This window comes from Rhinichthys klamathensis, unplaced genomic scaffold (assembly GCF_029890125.1).
Source record: "Rhinichthys klamathensis goyatoka isolate OS25496 unplaced genomic scaffold, OSU_Roscu_1.1 h1tg000219l_1, whole genome shotgun sequence".
In the NCBI taxonomy this organism is placed as follows: domain Eukaryota; kingdom Metazoa; phylum Chordata; class Actinopteri; order Cypriniformes; family Leuciscidae; genus Rhinichthys; species Rhinichthys klamathensis.
In genome coordinates, this window is record NW_026606743.1 from 150,711 (window position 1) to 172,068 (window position 21,358).

General features: G+C 39.5%; 1 protein-coding gene across 2 annotated transcripts in view; it reads left to right on the forward strand.

Moving 5' to 3' along the window:
- Positions 1-12,256: 12,256 nt before the first annotated feature.
- LOC130097410 (integrin alpha-L-like) overlaps positions 12,257-21,358 on the forward strand; it is a 117,405-nt gene continuing 108,303 nt past the window's right edge. For both annotated transcript variants that reach the window (XM_056264240.1, XM_056264239.1), the window contains exon 1: positions 12,257-12,320. In XM_056264240.1, coding sequence (XP_056120215.1) covers positions 12,287-12,320 — 34 coding nt within the window. In that variant the 5' untranslated portion in view covers positions 12,257-12,286. The remainder of the gene's footprint in view (positions 12,321-21,358) is intronic.

Sequence of the window (21,358 nt, forward strand, 5' to 3'; positions counted from 1 at the left end):
CCTGAATCGAATCGAATCGTAATCGAATCGTAGAATTTTTTGAGGTATCGGCAAATATCGTATCGCTGGCTGAGAGAATCGATATCGTATCGTATCGTGATTAACTGTCCGATTTACACCCCTATTCTTAGCCATGTTAGGAGGTTGTTTTTTGTTTGATTGGACTTTATTTTCATGAGTCTGTTGGAAACTATTGGAAACAAGAATGGCCATGTTCTGTAGTGAAGACTTGATTTTTGAGGTAAGATAACCTGCATGTTTGTTTTTAATGTAATTTATTTGATTTGTTTAGATTGCATTCTCTGTTGTATTGTAAACTCATTTAGTTTGCGAGGGCTGTTGCAATTGAGCAGCAGAGCAGTTTGCCTCAGCTTTTCAAAAATGACAATAAACGTTTAAACAAACGTTAACTGTCTGTGTGATATGCTTAAGTTGTTTTATATATATGGATTTTATTGTAGCCAAGTAAAGTGTTGATTTGAGAGGCTATAAATCAATGGATCAAACATGTTTAACTCACTGTCGGCTGCTTGGTCGTCATAAAAAAAAACATTTTTTCTAAATTAACTTTATAAAGAAATGAAAATAAACTTACTGGTAAATACTTTGCCATTGAGAACAAAACATATCTGTTTTACTGACTGCAACATAGGGCAGGCTGTGTATCGTTTTTTTAAATCTTTTTTTTTTAACGGGCTCGGGTCGGACTCGGGCTGATCATTCTGATGAGCTGTCGGACTCGGGCCGGGCTAGGGCCTGAGCGTCTCGGGCCAGGGCCGATCTAGGGCCTAGATTTGAGGCCCGTGCAGGGCTCTAAATTAGTATAAGTCGTCTAGCCAACAGTGTGCAAAGTGCAATATTATCCATCTCTAAAGATGTAAGTTTAACATTTTCCGGAAGAACCCAAAATAAAGCTGTCAATGGGTTAGGGTCTATTACTGTGGTAAGAATGTCTGAGAAACAACTAAAAATTCCCCAGCAAAACCTTAATAACTTAGGACAGGAAAAGAATGAAACAGAGAGGCTGGCTCCACAACACAGCGTGGGCAGGTGGGGTCTAAATCAGGAAATATCTTGCCGAGTTGCACCCTAGACCAATGAAGACGATGCACTACCTTAAATGGAATAAGCCTATGCCTAGAGCTAACTGAAGAAGAATCCTTTTTAAGATAGTGTCCCAAGTTTCATCTTCCAGATGTTTCCAGAGAGATTTCTGCTAGATGGGGTTTGTTTGTCATTTATTATACTGTAAATCTTTGAACTGGCACCCCTTATACATTTATGTTGGTCTAAAATACACTCCAAGACACCACTAGGAGAGGCAGAGGGGAACTCCAGAAAATGTTCACGGGCCAAGCTCCGAACTTGAAAATACCGGAATAAATGTGAATTGGACAAAGAAAATGTATTTTTAAGTTGGTCAAATGAAGCAAAATTATTATCTATAAATAGCTGATCAATTGTAACTAGACCCTGTGACTTCCAAATATTGAAAACCCCATCATGAGGAGAGGTTGGAAAGGAAGCGTTACTGGCAATGGGTGCAGCTGAAGAAAGACCCTTAAGCTCTAGAGCTCTGCCGAACTGAGTCCAAATCCTCAGAGAGTGTTTAACAATTGGTTTCTTAATCGAGATACTATGAGTAGGAGGGATAGAAGAACAGAGCAAAGATGTCAGCGTGACTGGGGAACAACAAACAGCCTCTATTTGCACCCAGAGAGGTTTACACAGTTGCAAATCATGCCGGCACCAGTACAGTTTCTAAAGTTGGCTGCCCAGTAATACGTTTGAAAGTTAGGCAAAGTCAAACCTCCCAGCTCTTTTGGCTTAACAAGATGCTTTAGACTTATTCGCCTTGGCTTGTTATTCCAAATAAATGACGAGATAGTCTTTTCCAGACAGAGAAAAATGACTTAGGAATAAATATGGGCAAACATTGAAATAATATAAAACTTTGGGAAGAATGTTCATTTTAACTGCATTTACCCTTCCTATCAGTGACAGAGGAAGGGGTTTCCATGATAAAAACCAGTGTTAATTTCGTTGACGAAAATAACGACGAAAATTATTCGTCAACGACATTTTTTCATAGACGAAAACGAGACGATAACTAAATAAAACCTAGTTTTGAATGACAAAGACTATGACGAAAATCTATTGACATTTTCGTCAACGAATAAAAACTAGACGAAAATGTTAGATAGTGACGATTTGGGAAGCGATCCGTCAGAACTGATGTCCTGCGTGTGTGGTAGATGCGCACATTTGTAGGCTACTGTAACGTGATCTACCCCGCGGTCATAAAACGTTAAAAAATGTGAACGTCTGAGAGAATGAGTAGAGCAGACATATAGATCTCTGAATAAGAGTGACGATGCAAAAAAGAGCTCTATTCGGTGCGGTTTTCTGTGCGCACACACCTAACCCGAAGCGTGCAGTCATGCACAATACACCTACAGCGCGCGAGTAGGCTACTGAATTGAGCTCTCTTTCGTGTCTGAATGGAGAAATACACAACAGTATGTCTAAATGTCCTTTTTGGAGAGTATTCATGTAAACTATGCTGGTTATGTCTTAAACTGTGAGTGTGTCGGATGTGCATCAGTGCAATTGTATCCGCATGTCATTGGACATGATCCGACGTCTTAAAGTGACAGTGGCAATAAACCTAATGCGGTCCGTGTCCTTAATTTTGATCAAGCAACAAAAGAAAAAGAGAAAAGCATTCACTGTTTGTTAATAGCTTTAATAAGGATTAATTATATTTAATTCATACAAATAAATATGTCTGCTTGAAAGAATAAAGAATGATGTGTAAGTAGTTATAAGGAATGAATATATCATTCATTGTAAAGAAGACTGTGTTGTACTTTAGGAAAAGTGGTTTTATTTCATTTTAAGATATTTTTTAAGTAACAGCAGTTAAATCTGTATCTGTATTGCATGTTCAAACTTAAAAATCATTCATATTAATAGGTTAATAGATGTTTTCTCTGGGAGTATATGGGTTTGGAAATTTTAGAGAAATTCTAAATTAACGCATTACAATTGAACTAAACCCATTATATTTTAGTCGACTAAATCTACTGTAGATTTAGTCGACTAAAATGTTATTGTATTTCGTCGACTAAAACTAGACTAAAACTAAAACAATTCAGATGACTAAAATATGACTAAAACTAAATGGCATTTTAGTCAAAAGACTAAGACTAAAACTAAATCAAAATTTGCTGACAAAATTAACACTGATAAAAACATAGATTTTGTGAGATCAAATAAAGGACTAAAATTGGTTTTAAATAAGTCAGCATGTTTACGTGTCACTTGGACACCCAAGTATCTAAATTGGTTATTAACAACTCTGAATTGGAATATTGAATATGAGAGACTTAATGCAGCAGAATTCACTGGGAATAATTTGCTCTTGGAAAAATTCAATTTATAACCTGAAAAAGTACTAAATGAGCCCAATATTAAAAGATCTCGAGGAATTGAGACTAGAGGATTGGATAAAAATAAAATAAGATCATCAGCATATAAAGAAACCTTCTGTTCTAGACCAGCAGAAAAGTGCCCTGCACCTCTGAGTCAGCACGCAATGCAATCGCCGGGGTTCGATAGCAAATAGAAGAGGGGAAAGCGGACAGCCCTGCCTTGTGCTCCGACACAGTGGAAAAGGATCCGAAATAATATTGTTTGAGTGTACAGATGCTTTGGGGGCGGCATAAAGGAGCTTTATCCAAGAAATTCATTTTAAACGAAATCCAAACCTCTCCAAAACATGTATAAGATAGCCCCACTCGATGCGGTCAAATGCTTTTCTATGGAACTACTTTTGTGCCAATAATAATGAACGTAACTTTTCAAGAAACTGATGAAAATATCAATTGAAACTGAAAATAAGTAATAGAAATAGTTAGCAAAACATGCTGTGTATTAAGAACGATGTAAAAAAAATGTGCCCGCGATTTATTCTTTTTCAGTTTCAAAGATATTTTTTTTTCAGTTTCAATTTATATTTTCTTCAGTTTCTTGAAAAGTTACGTTCATTATTATTGGCACAAAAGTAATTCCATACTTTTCCAGCATCCAGTGAGACCACCACTTCAGCATGGTTGGAATGGGTGAATACAAAACATTAAAAAGACGCCTACTATTAAAAAAAGAGTGTCTGTCTCGAACAAAACCAGTTTGATCAGGTGAAATGACTCCATGTAAAGTTTTTTCAAGCTGAAAAGATAAAAATTTAGCTAGTATCAATTATTAATCATACTAAACCGCGCAGATAACATTTTAAGGTCTCCCAAATAGTAGAATAAACCATACCCTGGGTACTATTGACTTCAAGAAAAGAAGATATATTTGAGGAGATCAATTTGACAAATTCTTTATCCTCTAATAGACCAGGGTTAAAGCACCATTGATGATGCTTTTGGAAAGCTAAGTTCCAGTACAGCTGGTGCATGATCAGATATTATTATGCTTTCATATGAGCAATTCTGCAGATATGGAAGAAGATTGTTATCTAGAAAAAAATAATCAATTTGTGAATAGGTATGATGTACTTGCGAAAAAAATGAATATTTCCTTGCGGAAGGATTTAAAAAGCGAAATGGAGCACGAATACCATAGTTATGCAGAAAAGACTGAATAATCGCTGCACATTTTGAAAGAGATATAACTTATTTCGAGGACCTATCAAGTCGTGGACACATCACACAGTTAAAACACACTCCGCCCAGGACTAATGAATGAGAGTGAAGGTCAGGTATACATATATAGGTATAGGTGATAAAGGAAACATCATCATAATTAGGGGCATAGATGTTAGCAAGAATTAGGGGGGTTGAAAACAAAGTTCCTGTTACTATGACGTATCTGCCCTTATGATCTGCAATTACTTGTGATACGGCAAACAGAGTGGATTTATGTACCAGAATGCCACGGCCCTGGACTTGAACTGAAAATGTGAATGATAGACTTGACCCACCCAGTCTTTTTTCAGTCTAAAATGGTCAGATGAACAGAGGGGAGTTTCTTGAAGAAACACAAAACTGGCTTTCAGTTTCCTAAGATGAATCAGAACCTTATTGTGTTTGACTGGATTATTCAAACCTTATGCATTTCTTCTCGTACCAGGGAAATTTCGCCTTGAATTTCAGCGGTGTTAATTTAATGATCTTCAGCTTGTGATGTAATAGCTCATCTTGTTTTTCTAAGTATTCATATTTTTGAAAGAAGAGAAATTAATATTCAATAATTTTACAAATAAATTAGTTTATAATATGTGATATTTGTGGGTCTGTTTATTGTTAGACTGATGTTTTTGAAACCAAGAATAAACAAATGCTTAGAATTGTTTTCTCCAAACCTCACGAACATTTGTTGTAACACCTGAAAAAGAGCATAGTCTGCTACAGTCCAGCAAGCAGTGATAAACTGTTCCCTCTGCAAACAAAAAGGACAATCTACACTAACATTGGGATTGATAACAGAATAAAAGCATTGACAGCCACAATACCTTGTAGGATTGTCCACTGTAAGTCTCCTAACCTTTTTGTCAACGGTGGTTTGTATATCGCTGACCTCAGTGTCAAGCCCTAGATGAGCTCTCCAAGGGGTGTCAGCCCGACCACTGAGTTTGCCTTTGTTTACAAGTTTTGCAAACATTTTATACATAGTTTTTCCTCCCATGTCATCAAACTCATTTGTGAGAGTCTCTCTGGACTCTAACAGTTGGCCGGTACAGTCTTTAAAATCAAAAACAGTACGCTCTGTGAGACCCAATGCAGGCGGTCCCAGAATAAGTCCACCAACACTGCCTGTATCTTGGCCAGCGTGTGCTGGAGGGTCTACACATGATCACCGGTGCCACAGCATAGATGACACACACTGGGCTGTTTATCTAGTGTACGACCCCTAAAAGACATGTGAAGCACGATCCATTTCCATTTTTTGAGACGTCCTTCAACTTTTTCTAAAACATTGTCCCAATTTTTACACACAAAAGTATCATCTCCAAGATAAACACCAAGTTTTGAAATATTTCCAAATTAACCCGGCAGACAAAACAACTTTTCTGATTAACTCATCACTGATTGTTACAGCTTCACTTTTTCCAAAGTTAATCTTAGCAGTGTCACGGATCCCATCAGCAATGACACATCCCAACCAAACTCAACTCAGCGCACCTGGTCTCGCTCATCATCTCCGGAGTTCAGGTCCACCTGCATGTCCTCATCACTCACCTCTATCGCTCACTGCTTAAAAAGCCCTGTCACTTTCCACTCAGCGTCCGCTCTCGTCTATACGATACCCACGACCCTCTGGTTCCAAACCATCATGGTCTGGTTCTAGAAAGACTCCTTTTGCAAAGTATTGTCCGTCTCATGCTAACAACCTATCTGTGTCTCCTGAACAGCTTCAACGTGGAGATCGCCCTTGAATCACCCAGCTTCATTCACCAGTGCTTCCTTTGATCGGGAAACTTCGGGAATCATCTGGTGATTGATCTGTACCCAGGACTGTTCCAGTAAAGTATATCCAGTGTGCTGAGTGCCTCTGATTGGATCTTGTGTCTTCTGTTGTCTTGGAGCTTGCTTTAAGTGTCAAATAAACCGTGTATATTCTACTTCCGTATCCTCGTCCTTTAGTAGACTGTGACAAGCAGAGGACAATACACCAAAACATTAATATTTTCTACAAAATCAATATCTTGTTTTTTTGACTATTACAACATCATCATCGGGATGATGGTTTACACCCAAAAGAGACTGTCTTAGTCTGTGCAGAAGAGGCTCTAACATTTGTAACACTGTAACATTTCTTTTTTTTTGCTCTATTGTTTCAGAAACCAGAGCACGCTTACGTTCATCCCTTCCACCATTAGTGTTAAGTGAGCCAACCCTCAATACTTCCAGAACGAATATTGGAAGAAAGAGTAGACAGGGAGAAAAGAGCAGAAATAAAGAAAAAGACACCATGTGATGCATGAAAACAGAAATTACAACAGTACTTTTAACGTTCTCTTTCCTCTATTTTTCGGTGCTTCCCAACTGTAGTCAAGTGCTTCGTTTCGCTCAGGAGACAAACCCCCACAGCCTTCTGAAGAAAAGTAAATGACTTAAACTTCTCTACATCAGGAAAGAATTCTTTAACATCAACCTGCTTTCCAAACGTATTACCTAGAAACTGATCAATTTCCTCAAGTGTATAAGGAGAGATCTATGGTGATCTTGCATCAAGATGTTAGGTCTGGGAACAGATGTTAGGTCTGGGAACAATTGGCATACCTCAATCCGAGGGGCGGATAAACGGTTGTCTTTCAAATTCCCTCGGCACACAATAGGACAGCGCTACAACCAACCAGAGCAACGAACGGCTGTGGCGGAGTGAGTCCTGTGCGTTTTCCCACCAGTGGAGCTAACGCTAGTTGATATATTAAACTTTTGCCATATCCGCTCGTCAAAACTCCGAACACATCTTCCTTTTTTAAGAATGACTTAATTGACGTTCTCTTAACTCCAAGTCCTCCAGAGTCGCGGCCAAAGCCGCTTCGAAAGACCGCTGTTCGCCAGCAGCATCTTCTTTGTTTTCAAGTAGCAGGGAAATCAGAAATCACCTATGGGAATCACCTATGGAAATCGCCTATGGGAATCACCTATGGGAATCACCTATGGGAATCACCTATGGAAATAATAATAATAATAATAATAACTTCAATTTATATAGCGCCTTTCAAAGTACCCAAGGACGCTTAACAATCAACATGAGAAAGGGAAGGGTAGAATTAAGATAAGGGCAAAGGCCAGGGGAGCTAGAGTCCATAGGCCTCATTGAAAAGGTGTGTTTTGAGCTGGCATTTAAAGGTTAAAAGTGAGGAGGCAGAGCGGATCTCATGGGGAAGCTTGTTCCAAAGTGAAGGAGCACCAACACAGAAAGCTCTATCACCAAATGTCTTAAGCCTGGACTTAGGAACAGCAAGCAGGTCCTTGTCAGAGGAACGCAGGGACCGTGACTGAGTGTAGGGATGGAGAAGATCAGTAATGTACTGGGGTGCAAGTCCATGAAGGGACTTGTACGTCAGGAGGAGGATTTTATATTTGATGCGGGACTTAACTGGCAGCCAATGAAGCTTCATCAGGATGGGAGCAATGTGAAGACCAAGTTTTGTGTGTGTGAGCATCCTAGCCGCAGAGTTCTGCACATACTGTAGTCTGTCAGTGGCTTTGCTGGGTAGACCGAACAGGATGCCATTGCAATAGTCAAGTCGGGAGGTGATGAATGAGTGGATGAGGGCCTCAGCTACAGAGTTGGAGAGGCACTGTCGGAGTCTGGAGATGTTCTTGAGATGATAGAAAGCAATTTTAGTGACGTTTTTGATGTGTTGTTGGAAGGAGAGAGTGGAGTCCATGATGACGCCCAGGTTGCGTACTTGAGGAGATGCAGAGATTGAGCAGCCATCCACATCCAGTATGATGTCATCAACTTTTTTAAGAAGTGACAGCGGGGCAAACACCATGAGTTCTGTTTTGTCTTTGTTCAGTTTGAGAAGGTTACTGTCCAACCAGTGCTTTATGTCCTTCAGGCAGTTGATAAGTGGCACTGGTGGAAGAGAAGTAGAAGGCTTGGTACTGATGTAGGGAATCACCTATGGGAATCGCCTATGGGAATCACCTATGGGAATCACCTATGGGAATCACCTATGGGAATCACCTATGGAAATCACCTATGGGAATCACCTATGGGAATCACCTATGGAAATCACATATGGAAATCACCTATGGAAATCACCTATGGAAATCGCCTATGGAAATCGCCTATGGAAATCGCCTATGGAAATCACCTATGGAAATCGCCTATGGAAATCACCTATGGAAATCACCAATGGAAATCACCAATGGAAATCACCTATGGAAATCACCTATGGAAATCACCTATGGGAATCACCTATGGGAATCACCTATGGGAATCACCTATGGGAATCACCTATGGGAATCACCTATGGAAATCGCCTATGGGAATCACCTATGGGAATCGCCTATGGGAATCACCTATGGGAATCACCTATGGGAATCGCCTATGGGAATCACCTATGGAAATCACGCAGAACAGTCACAACTCTGCCGTCATTGTTAAGCCCGCCCACCAACTCTATACACAATGTGATTGGCCTGACCAGAGTTTGGTTTTTCTACTTCGAAAGTCAACGGAGAGTTGCTAGACCACACTGGCAGCAAAATAACTTTTGCTGCCGCTAGGGTGCGTCTAGATTTCTAGGCTAGGTGATCTTGAGATTCTGTTGAAACCCATACAGTAAGCAGGAGTCCTGCACAGACAGAAGCAGACTCATCCTCTGGATCACACACACACACACACACACACACTGATCAGCAACACATTCACTGCCCTGCTCAACCACTAGGTGTTCTTTACTTTTAACCGCATTATCATCGACATCAGTATTTGAACTGGTTGCCACTAGCACTGGTCTCTCTGAAGTGTTCTCCATGTTAACCTCTGACAGGGCCTGGACTCCCCGGACCCGTCTGTGCAGAAGTAGCCTGAGCTTCAGCCTCTGTCCCTGGGCCGAGGGGTTCCTGTCCACGCTCTTCATGCGGACACATCTGCGTTTAGGCATTCAATAACACAGCAACACAAACTCCCGGTAGTTGCATAAATCATGCATTCTATATGTATATACTGTAGGTGTGTTTGAGGTGTTTCATTTTTTTCCTAATAATTAATATATCATAGAGTTGTTTGTGGTGGGGTAAATTAAATGCAATGTGCGTTGACGTCACAATTGTGTTGCATTGTGGGATATGGAGCTGGAGTGTAGTAGACTCGCTCCCTCGGTCCAAATCGAGGGTCTGTCCTTGGCTGCGTTCCAGTCCACTTTTAAACACGCACTTGCAAACTTCCCTAAGCACTTCCCTCGGGGGAATCCCTGCCGCCATTTTGAAGTGCGTTCCACTTCGTGACGCGGACGAGGGGGGTTTACATGGACAGACCCTCGACTCTGACCGAGGGAGCGAGTCTACTTCATGTGTAGGGGAGAGCGGGGCACAACACATGTTGGTTTTGGCTCAATTATCAAAAAAAAATTAAGTTAGATTAATCTTCTTTTTTCTTACACAAGCAACATACACATCTCTGCTACAAGTGAACACTTGAAGTTTTGTTCTAGGTCCTACCATTTCCATACAGTTGCACTGAAAGTGACAGAAGTGCAAATGTTACAACTTACATTAGTTAGTATTATAATACACATAATTGAATTATAACACATAATTCAGTACTATTTTATCTGTATAATTTTGATATTGTTTGTGCATCTGTATAGATAGATATCCATACATCCATCCCTCATCCAATCATGCTTCTATTATGGATCAATATCATGGATAGAGAGATAGGAAAGGCTGCACAGTTTTGCAATAAATAAAATCATCAAATATTGTAATTGCAATTGAATTATATTTGTGCAAATGTATTATTATAAATAATAATAACAGTTATAATAACAAAAATCACATTTTAAAGGGTTTATTGCATGAAAAACAGGCTATATTTTTAAGAAATAAAGAAGTGATCAATGCATAGTAAACAAATGTGGAAGAAATCATACTTTGACCTTTAAATTCCAACATTGTTTGTGAAAGTCCAACAAAGTTAAATGTGGCAAAATAAATATATAAATAAATACTGAAAAACCTGAAACGTTGTGTGGCTCTGTTTACAGTTCATTATCGCTGTACACTTGGTGGCTTAGTAACACTGTGCTACAACTAACCCCGCGGTGGCTAGCTACAGCGCCTAGCTAACGGTTGCTAGGAGTTGCTGACAAAAAAACTAAGCAGAGAAAATAAGCAGAAACACAGCCTGCTTGACCCTGACTAACTAAGGAAAAGGTCCGTGTTGAACTTACTGTGACCCGGGTTAGGTTGTGCCCGCGCTCCACTTCTGGCAGCTCCATATACCACAATGCAACACAAGTGTGACGTCAACGCATATTGCGTTTAATTTACCCCACCACAAACAACTCCATGATATATTAATTATAAAATAAAAAAAAATGTTTTAAACAACTCAAAAACACCTATAGAATGCTGCATTAAACAATTTCGTAAAGGAAAAAATAAATAAAAAAATCAACCCCATAGTGGATTGTAAGTGATCAAGGGCTTAGCACGTTCCCATTCAGCCTATTGCAAAGGTTCAGCCAGCAGTGGCACTCATGCAACGCGAGCAATGGCGCACATCTGAGTGAACGAGGCGGAGGGAAGATGGCGAGTGAAGGGCAGGTTTGGACTGGAACACTTCCCTCGTCCACTTCACGAGTGGAACGCACTTCAAAATGGCGGCAGGGATTCCCCCGCCCGAGGAGAAGTTGTAGAGGGAGAGGGAGGGGAAATCTGGGTGAATCTTGTTTTGATTAATTGGTGCTTTTTTCCACACACATGAAAAATGACATTACAGATAATGTTTAAAACTAGCCTTAAAATGTTAACGCCCTCTAAAACAGCTAAACTTGATTGAAACATTTTTCAAAAAGCCCTAAAACTATTGAGTAGGGCTGGACAAATTTGAAGCTTTTCTCTGAAAGTGTTGAAAACAGCGCCATCGTGTGGCAGAGATCATTTACAGCAGCCATTAACCCGAGTGTGCAGCTCAGCTGTTGTACATTAACCACACAAAAGCCTGACTACGCTCATGTGTTCAGTGTTCTGATTATATAACTCACATATTAAAATTAGGCAATGAATTAAATGTAACAACAACAACAACAACAACAATTAGGCTATAATGATACTAATTATAATAATGGTAACAGAGTTGTTTAAGTCAAGTAAATGGTGCTCTAATTATTTCATGGCTTTTATACAGTTTATGGACAAATATATGTTAATATAATATAGACTATATATATATATATATATTAGTAAATGGACGTAGAGTATAGTGTTCCGAGTTCAAACATTCTGACATCGAGGGGAAGATGTCCCGTATCCTGAGACCAAACCCTGTCCAGTCTCATGAGGGGAAGTATACATAGGAGAGAATCTGTAACTAGAATGCGGATTATCTTGGCCGTGTAATGAAAACAACCATAGATTACACACACACACACACACACACACACACACACACACACACACACACACACACACACACACACACACATCCTGCACACCCCAAAGCGCAGGAGTTCTGGCTCTGATCCAAAAGGAGTGACTATGGAGTAAAACAGGCATCTCCCACAGACCAGATCAGAAACATCAGGATGGAGACGCTCAGCTGGATTCTCTTCATGTGGGGTGAGAGATTTATAAGATATAGATCATCTGTAAAGTTAATAATGCTCCAGTTTTGTTGTAGGGTTTGTTTCAGTCAACTTTACGTAAAGCAATATGTGTTTATTTAGATGGGTTAGATGGGTTTCCTGCTTCACACAGGCACAGTTTTATAGACCTCCAGCTCACACACATCTGAAGAGCTCTGTATATGTCTATGGCATCGCTGTCGACGAGTAATTAGCGGCTGAAGTGGATTTACTTACTGTAGAGTTAGCAAAAGTTATCATTGTAATGTTTGATGCAGATATCATAATGGAGAATTGCGTCCAACGGTTCTCTGCCGCCCACACTGTAAAAAGTGAAACATTGGATTAACTTAATAAAATTGAAGAAACCATTCACAAAAAAGTTTACGTAAGCAATAAGGTTTGAGAGGCTGTGCTGTGAATAAGCCACGGCTGAAGGGCGTTGTTAGGCTCGACGCGACGCGGAGTAACCCCTTCAGCCGTGGCTTATTCACCATACAGCACTTGCCTCGTACCTTATTGCTTTTATAAAACGGTTACCACACAATAAAAATATTAAAGTAAAAAAAAATATGTATTAGTGCATCTTTCATGAAGTAAAACAGTTCAAACTAATTTTCTGCATTTCATGTAAACTCTTTTCTGAATTTGGTGTAAATCAATATTTTTAATTGGCTTAAATAAATAAAAAGTTTTTTTAACAGACTTGATCTAAATTGAGTTTTCTTCAATTTGAAATATGTATTCATTGCAAATAATATAAAAGGCTTCACAATTGGCATAATCTAAAAAAAAATTCTCTCAATATATATTTATATATATATTTAATGAGTCGGATCAAAGGTTCTTTTAAATATTTATTAAATCTTGACTTTTTTTTGGCAAAACAAACATTGTTTTACAAATACAAATGTAATTCTGAGACAGTTCAAGTAATCAGTTCATTTCAAGTTGAATTTCATATGTATCAGTATTAAAATGTGAATATATCATATAATATAAGAACAATAAATATAAGAATAAGAAATAAGAACAAATACCTAAAAACAATTGGTCTGCTTTTCTCAGTAATTAACATTTTTGGCAGAAAAAATCAATGTAAATCAAATACAAAACATAGATATTGCCACATCCAGTAAACAAACAACTACTGAACTACTATTACGATGGAGTGAAGGCATTTCTGCCATCCTGTGTGTGTGTGTGTGTGTGTGTGTGTGTGTTTGTGTGTGTGTGTGTTCATCAAAGCACTGAAATGGAGGCTGTCCGTCAGTCATTGGCTAGCAGCAGAGTGCATTTTTCTTGTGTCAAGTTCCTTTAACACTTTCTGAAAAAAATCAAGTGAATTTCAGTTCTTTTGTATACTTGAGGTTTAGTCCGTCCAAATAACATCGCTACAGCAGCTGCGGTTGAGGACTCGTTACTGAGGACCTCTGTGCTCTCAGTGAGAACCCTGGGGTCTGTCTCACTGATTAAGACGGCCATGGGTTGCTCCAGTCCATCAGCTGGCGACACAATACATAGTTATGAATAAAGAGTGCTGACCAGACAGTTGATGGAGTATCTCAGAAAATTAAAATATCACATATAACCAATAAAAAACAAGGATTTGTAATACAGAAATGTATGTATCGGTAAATGTATGTATCTGATCCGCACATTGAATTTTGCTACATTCATTGCGGGACATTTCATGAAAGTGCAATCGCAAGTGTCTTGACTGTGAGTGTAAATGCAATTAAGAAAAATAACATTTGAATGATCATTTTGCCACAGTTTTTGCTTGAACATACTACACATATCTAATCATTTCTGTAATGCATTTTCATTTTCATTTTGCAACTTATAAAGCGTTTCAATAATGCATATTAAAACTTGTGTATGAAATGGCAAATGTAAATTATGTCATTTCTTTTTCATTTTGCACAAACGTTGCTAGAATGGTAATGTAAAATGTACATTTAAATACAGAATGCAATGCCATTTTACATATTGCATTGTCATTTTGCATATTACATTTAAAATTGAAAATTGCTACGCATATGCTTCCATATGTATGCCTTAAGAAAAGTATGTTCATGTTCATCTCGTCAGTGATTGATTGGAACACTATTTTGGTTTTAAATGGTTGGTAGCACTGTTGAGATCTCAGAGCCTAGGCTGCCTACAGACGCGGGGTTTGTTGACGGCCTGCTAATGGGGCGTGCAGCTAGCGGATCGTGAGGATGAATATGATCATTTATGTTTGGGCCTGCAATCGCTGATACAACCTTTAAAACAACCTGGGCATTCAGCTGTGCCACATGCAGATTGCCTCCATATAACACCACACTGATGCAGCAATTCATGCTAAAGGAGGCCAAAATACTCAACCAGGTATTTAGTGCATATTCGTGAACATAAGCTGCAGTCAACAGAAGTAGCACAAATAATTGCGTGAAATATTTCACTTTGTGTGATGAATATATATAAAATTCAAGAGGTACACTTTTTTGTAACTTATTTTACCGAAATGACTGAACTTAGACTACATTCTGATTTTTTTAGCCCTACCAGTATGTACAGTATGTAAGTATGTGCGTGGATGGCTGAGCAATGTACGTACCTGAATTTCCTTGATGAGATGGTGAACAGATTCACCAAAGTAGATGATTAAACATTTAAGAACTGATTCCCTCCTTGTGTTGATGTCCACGACCTGAACAAAATGCATTCATTAAAATTACATGCTCCTTTTTTACCAAATACAGGAGAAATCCGGTTTGAAACAAACAAAAAGTATATTTGAAACATGATAAAAAATTTGACCATTCATCATGGAGCATTTTTTTATAACGTCATGCCTGCCTTTAAAGACCACATTTAGCCTATATGTGCAAAAGGCTCACAATGTTAGTGTTAGGCAGTGGCGGTTCTAGAGGGGGGGCCAGGGGGGCCCGTGCCCCTGTGACAAAAAGCTTGGCCCCCCTTGTGGCCCCCCTAAATGTGGAGTTTGAAATAATTTTTACAAAACTGTTTTTTGCTATCGTTGTATGCGTATTATTTTTTATTTTTCTATCTTTGTGGATTTGCATTTTCACGTGACAATTCGCATCACATTCGCGGGAATCGCGGCAGAATAACGCCTGTCTCCTGCACGCGAGAGAGGAGAGAAGAAGAAAGTTGGTAAATGTCAGTTCAGTTGTAAGTTCATTCTTTATGTGCGTATCGGGTGTCCGATGTGTATTGTCTATTATGATATTGTAATCATTGTTTTAACTATGTACGAGGCACTGTGAGGTGACATCGCATTTGTCTATCGTCCTTTCACTGCTGTGTGCAGTTCATATAGGCTATGTCCCCAAATTCGTTTTTGTCTTATATTTATATCATATTATGTTCTTATATTAGAATATCACATCAGCAAGAGTGCCGTTTTCCCGTGCACAATTGCAACTGTGACATTTATAATACAACAGTTAAATTAACAATAAGTTAACATTGGGAGTTACTTTTTAGACACAATATTGTCAATAATGTTTGTTTTCCCTTTATTTCGCCGACTAGAATTTCATAATGAAACCGTAGCAGAGTCTCAATGCAACACAGCGATGATTTCTTGACTGAAATCCGCGTTTTGAACGAATCACTTGCTTCTTTCCCGAATAAATCAGCCGTTTGAACAAATCGGTTGAATGAATGAATCCCTCTTACAGGGACTTGCCGCCGCCTACTGGCGGTTTTAGTTTCATATTTAAAGTATCCTTTAATTAAAACGTTAAAATTAGAAATAATTTCATATTTAAATATTGATTTAAATTAAAAAAAATTATTTATGCAATTGTAAATGGAGTGTAAATATATTAATGCCACTTCTGTGTCACCTCTGCACTGCAAAGATGGATTTTGATTGAATTAATTAATTTGACTGGTAACAGTGGTACTGTATAATTATTGCATAATTAAGTATTATTGTATAAATAAGTATAATTAATGTATAATTTGTTAGTATTTGACATAAAAGGTGATGCATAACTCTAAATAAGTTTAGAAAAAATGTCCATATATAGGTGAAAATGCCCCTGGAAATCAATTTAAGGTGGCAAATATTGCCCCTTAATTAAAAAATGTATTTCTGTCACTGCTGTGAACTGACCACTGCATAGAATATGAAAAATATGAATATCTTCATGAGTCAGCTGTCAACAACAGGCCTAAACCAGCCATGGCACCAGCACAAAAACACAATCAGTAAAATATTATCTAATTATTAACAAAATGTTGAAAATATTGAAATATATTTTTGTCAATATTGCACACCCCTAATGTACGGTATTAATTTTGATTTCTTTAGGTCTTAAAAAGCCTTAAATTTGACTTTAAAAAGTGTGCAGGAACCCTGTAAACGGTTAGACATATCAAGTCAGTTATTTTCAGTAAATTAATTAATAAGCTTCTTGGTCCCCATTGCTTTTGCTCTATAGTTCTCAAAATTAAGAGAAAGAAGGACATCATGTCTATTACAGTTACTGTGACTAATACTGAATATGTAATGCAAATGTAAAAAATATAATGGAAATACAAATACATTGTTGAATGATTATAAACACGGTATTTTGCCTGTTAATGCCTGCAGGAGTGCAGAAAATGATATGACAACAATAAGGTCTAAATGTAACTGGCCCCTCTAACAGTACAACTGGCCCCAGCTTGGCCCCCCCAGTTGAAATGGGCTAGAACCGCCACTGGTGTTAGGGCCATCATGCTCGGTGCTATAAATCACTATTTTTAAACCATAAACAAGGATCAAAGTAGCCCACACTTCGTTGGTAGTATAATTAAGGTTCTAACATTTGAAACAAGGCATTGAGAACTTTGTAAGTGTACATATAATTGATTAAAAAGACTGTTTTTATTGAAACACAGTACCTTGACTTCTCCAGTAATCATTTGCTCCAGCTCTGAATCAGTGCAATCAGTATTGAATGTAATGCACGATTCACCTATTGACCCCAACCCCCCATGGCAAAAACAACTTACCAGTGTCAGCGAAGACTTGACAGACAACCAAAACTGGCCACAACTAGGAACCAGGAACAAAGGAGCAGCTTTCCTAAAATTCAAATCCAAACATTAATCCGTTTTAGATTTACAGTTTGAAAGTGTAAATTCATTTTCCTCGCATTCATTTCCGCCTTCGCAAATTGAATACGTAAAACATATCAAATCCGCGTTCATATTGGCATTGAGCGCCCGGAGCAGAGCCAGTTAGCCTAAACTCTGAGCGGGAAACGTTAACTTGTTAAGTTACACGTCACTCGCATATTGAGGTGATTCGTTAATTGTCGGCAAAGAAATGCAATATAACTTTATTTAAAACATTAGTCATACTGATGTATTCAAACTTAGTCATGAATACATCTTTTTTTTTTACAACATTCAGAGCAAGAAAATATTTTTTTTCCTTTCATAATATCCGTCTATATAATATTAAGTTCTTGGATTTCCCAGGAAAATCGTTAGCTGTAAAATGGCGCCATGTTAACGCTATAACTTACCGCTAATGTCAAAATTAACGTTATAATAACTTCTAATCTGCGTGTCTGTTCATTAAAATGTTATGACGTTAATGCTGTTCAAGTATTTAAATGCTGAATGAGTTTCCCCCTTACCTGACAACCGTGTCCTGTTCAGACTTCTGCGTTCGGTCTCTTCCAGAACCTTCTCTCGAGTTTTCATGTGTGCACATGCGCAAACCATGCTTAATCTAATAAAAGTCGTTTGATTGAATGTATAATGTAAATTTCATTGTTATGTTATAATTTTATATTGTATCAATCTAAGAAAATAGATTGAAGGACACATACAAATTACAAAATGTAATTTTACTTAATCTAATAATTTTAGGCTATTGGAATAAAAAAAATCAAAAATCAAACGAAAAACACCAATGTTTTACTTTTTATAGTGCAGACTAGGCCATCAGGCACATCCTGCCTCACTGCTGCCTCCACCCCGCCGCCGGTGGCAGTTCCTCCACCTGTTCGTCGCCGAGGGCGTTCCCCTGCCGCCGCTCCCGATGGGCCTCAGCATGGAGCCGGCCGCAGTAGGGACGCCCAGCCCGCTCCAGGCGCTGCCAAGCCAGGTGGCAAGCCACAGCGAAAGCATTCCGGAGCGGGCCGGATAGAGGAGGATGTTTTGTAGTTGGTCACCGATCCACTCCCTCCCCCCCGGGTGAGGGCTGGGTGGAGTCTTTATGTGTGTATCTGTTCCACCGCTGCTCCCAAAAGAACGGAGCAAGCGGTACCCAGACCCAGACTTCATCCTACCTCACCGGGAGAACTGAGCATGTCGGCTTGGGAGAGGATACATCCCTGACACACAATGTCACCTGTGGTGTCCCTCAAGGCTCAGTGCTCGGCCCAACGCTGTTTATTCTCTACATCAGGGGTCTCAAACTGAACTTAACTGGGGGCCGCTGGAGGTAGAGTCGGGGTCAGGATGGGCCGCATCAAGTATTCCAAAAAAGGAGCACAACTGATACAATCTTCATGAGCTGTCCTTCTGACAGTTGAAGTTCATTTTCCTTATACACAAAATCTTTGTGTTACTTAATTTTACAAACATTCTTTTTCTTTTCCTTATAACACATATTTGTGATACTTATATTTGCTTATGTCCTTTTTATTTTCTTTATACAACACATTAATGATATTGAATGTTTTTTTTGGAAGGCACATTTCCTTTTATTATACTTAGAAAAACGATTATTGCTTTTGAAATACAAATATTTGCAGTCATGTCTGCCCGTCTTAGGGCCTGTTCACATATCACGTCTTTTGCGCGCTCAAGTTCGTTATTTCAAATGTACGTGCGCGGAATGCGCGCTCATAATGGAAGCGACGCTTTCGTGGTGCGACGCGCTAGTTTTTTCCAAGCGCGCCGCATCGAGATAAAATCATCTAAACTTTTCAGAATGCCGCAAGCATTCATCAACTTAGCTTAGCAACGGCAACCGCCCTAGCGCTTTGGAAAAAGGAGAACGCGGCGCGCCTAGCGTTTTCTACGCGTTTTTGGGCGCTAAATGTGAATTCAGCCTTATTTAATTATTTCTACACATGTATAGTGTCTCAGGCAAATTACTGACTTTGCACAAATCAAAGCAAACCTTCTTATCAACCTGCTGGACACATATTACAAGCTCAAAATGATTATTCTCACATTGTTTTAGAGCAGGGGTCTCCAACACGTCGCTCGCGAGCTACCAGTAGCTCGTGGCATGTTCACATATCGCGCTCACACATTTTGCTTGCTCAAGTTCGTTATTTCAAATGTAGGCACGCGGCAAGCGCGCTCATAAGCGACGCACTCATTTTTTCCTGGCGCAGTAAGTTTGTACTTCGCGGTTGTCTATGACAACTATTGACAACAAACCCACCGTAAGCTGTCATGAGACTATCTATGGTAGCCCAAAAGGGATAAAAAAAATATATTTTTAAAACGCGGCACACGCAACGACGGGCCGCACTAACATTAAACTTTAATGTCAAGTAGGGGGCCACAAAATATCACCCCGTGGGCCGCAAATGGCCCCCGGGCCGCGAGTTTGAGACCACTGCTCTACATGCTCCCCCTTGGCCAAGTCATCAGTCGGCATGGAATTTCATTGCACTGCTATGCTGTTGACACTCAGCTCTACCACAGGACAAACCCAATCCCCTCTGCTGCCCTGCCATCATCCACTCTGACTACTTGCCTGGAGGAGGTAGAGACGTGGATGAAGCAAAACTTTCTACAGCTAAACAGCTCCAAGACTGAAGCCATCTTAGTCGGCACTCCACATCAGATTCGGTCATCTGACATTACCTGCATCACCTTCTCTGGCCAAAATATTCCACTTTCAACATCAGCCACCAACCTGGGTGTTAAAATAGACTCCCATCTGACCTTTGAGGCTCATATCAAACATGTCTGCAAAACCTCATTCTTCCAAATCAAGAACATCGCCAAACTCCGTCCCACACTCACTCCTGCAGATGCGGAAAAGCTTGTCCACGCTTTTGTCTCCTCCAGGCTGGACTACTGCAATGCGCTCCTCACTGGGATCCATGAGAAATGCCTTCAGAACAGCGCTGCTAGGATCCTGTTGAGGGTCCGCAAACATGACCACATCACCCCATCCTCAAATCACTCCACCGGCTTCCTGTCTCATTCAGGATTGAGTACAAGGTCTCCCTCCTTACCCACGAGTGTATTCATGGTGAAGCCCCCTCCTACCTCAAGGAACTCCTCACCCCACAGACCTCAACACGTGCCCTCCGATCTGCCTCAGCGTATCTTCTGAAACCTCCCAGGACCAAATCCGTACAATGGGAGATCGAGCTTTCTGCTCAGCTGCTCCCAGATTGTGGAATGCTCTCCCTGACCACCTGAGGACACCACAGACTCTGGATGCTTTTAATCCTGGCCTTAAAACCCACCTTTTTAGGAGAGCTTATGATTGAACTTTTTCTTCATGCTCTCCATGTGTTTATACTTTTAGCACTTACCTGTTTTTTATCATGTAGCACTTTGAGATTTACCTAAATATAAAGTGCATTACAAGTTAAATGTATTATTATTATTATTATTACTTCAGAGAAAGAGCAAATTCCTCTGTTCCTGGGTCTCAAGAGGGCGAGTCTGGCAGTGTGCGACCCTGTAACATCTCAAGGACCCCAAAAACACCTTAGACCCCAGAGGGTTAAACCATGCTAGTGCAATTCCACTAATGCCAACATCATTTTCGAGTCTATTTAAAAGAATGTTGTGGTCGATGGTGTCAAATGCAGCACTAAGATAGAGTAACACTAATAGAGAGATACAAAGCTTCGTCACATATGGTACGGTCTAAATCCTGACTGAAAATCCTCACAGATATAATTTCTTTCTAAAAAGGAACATAGTTGTGAGGATACTGCTTTTTCTAATATCTTTGACAGAAAAGGCAGATTCGAGATCGGCCTGTAATTGATTCATTCTGGAGGATCAATTTGTGTTTTTTTTTAACAAGCG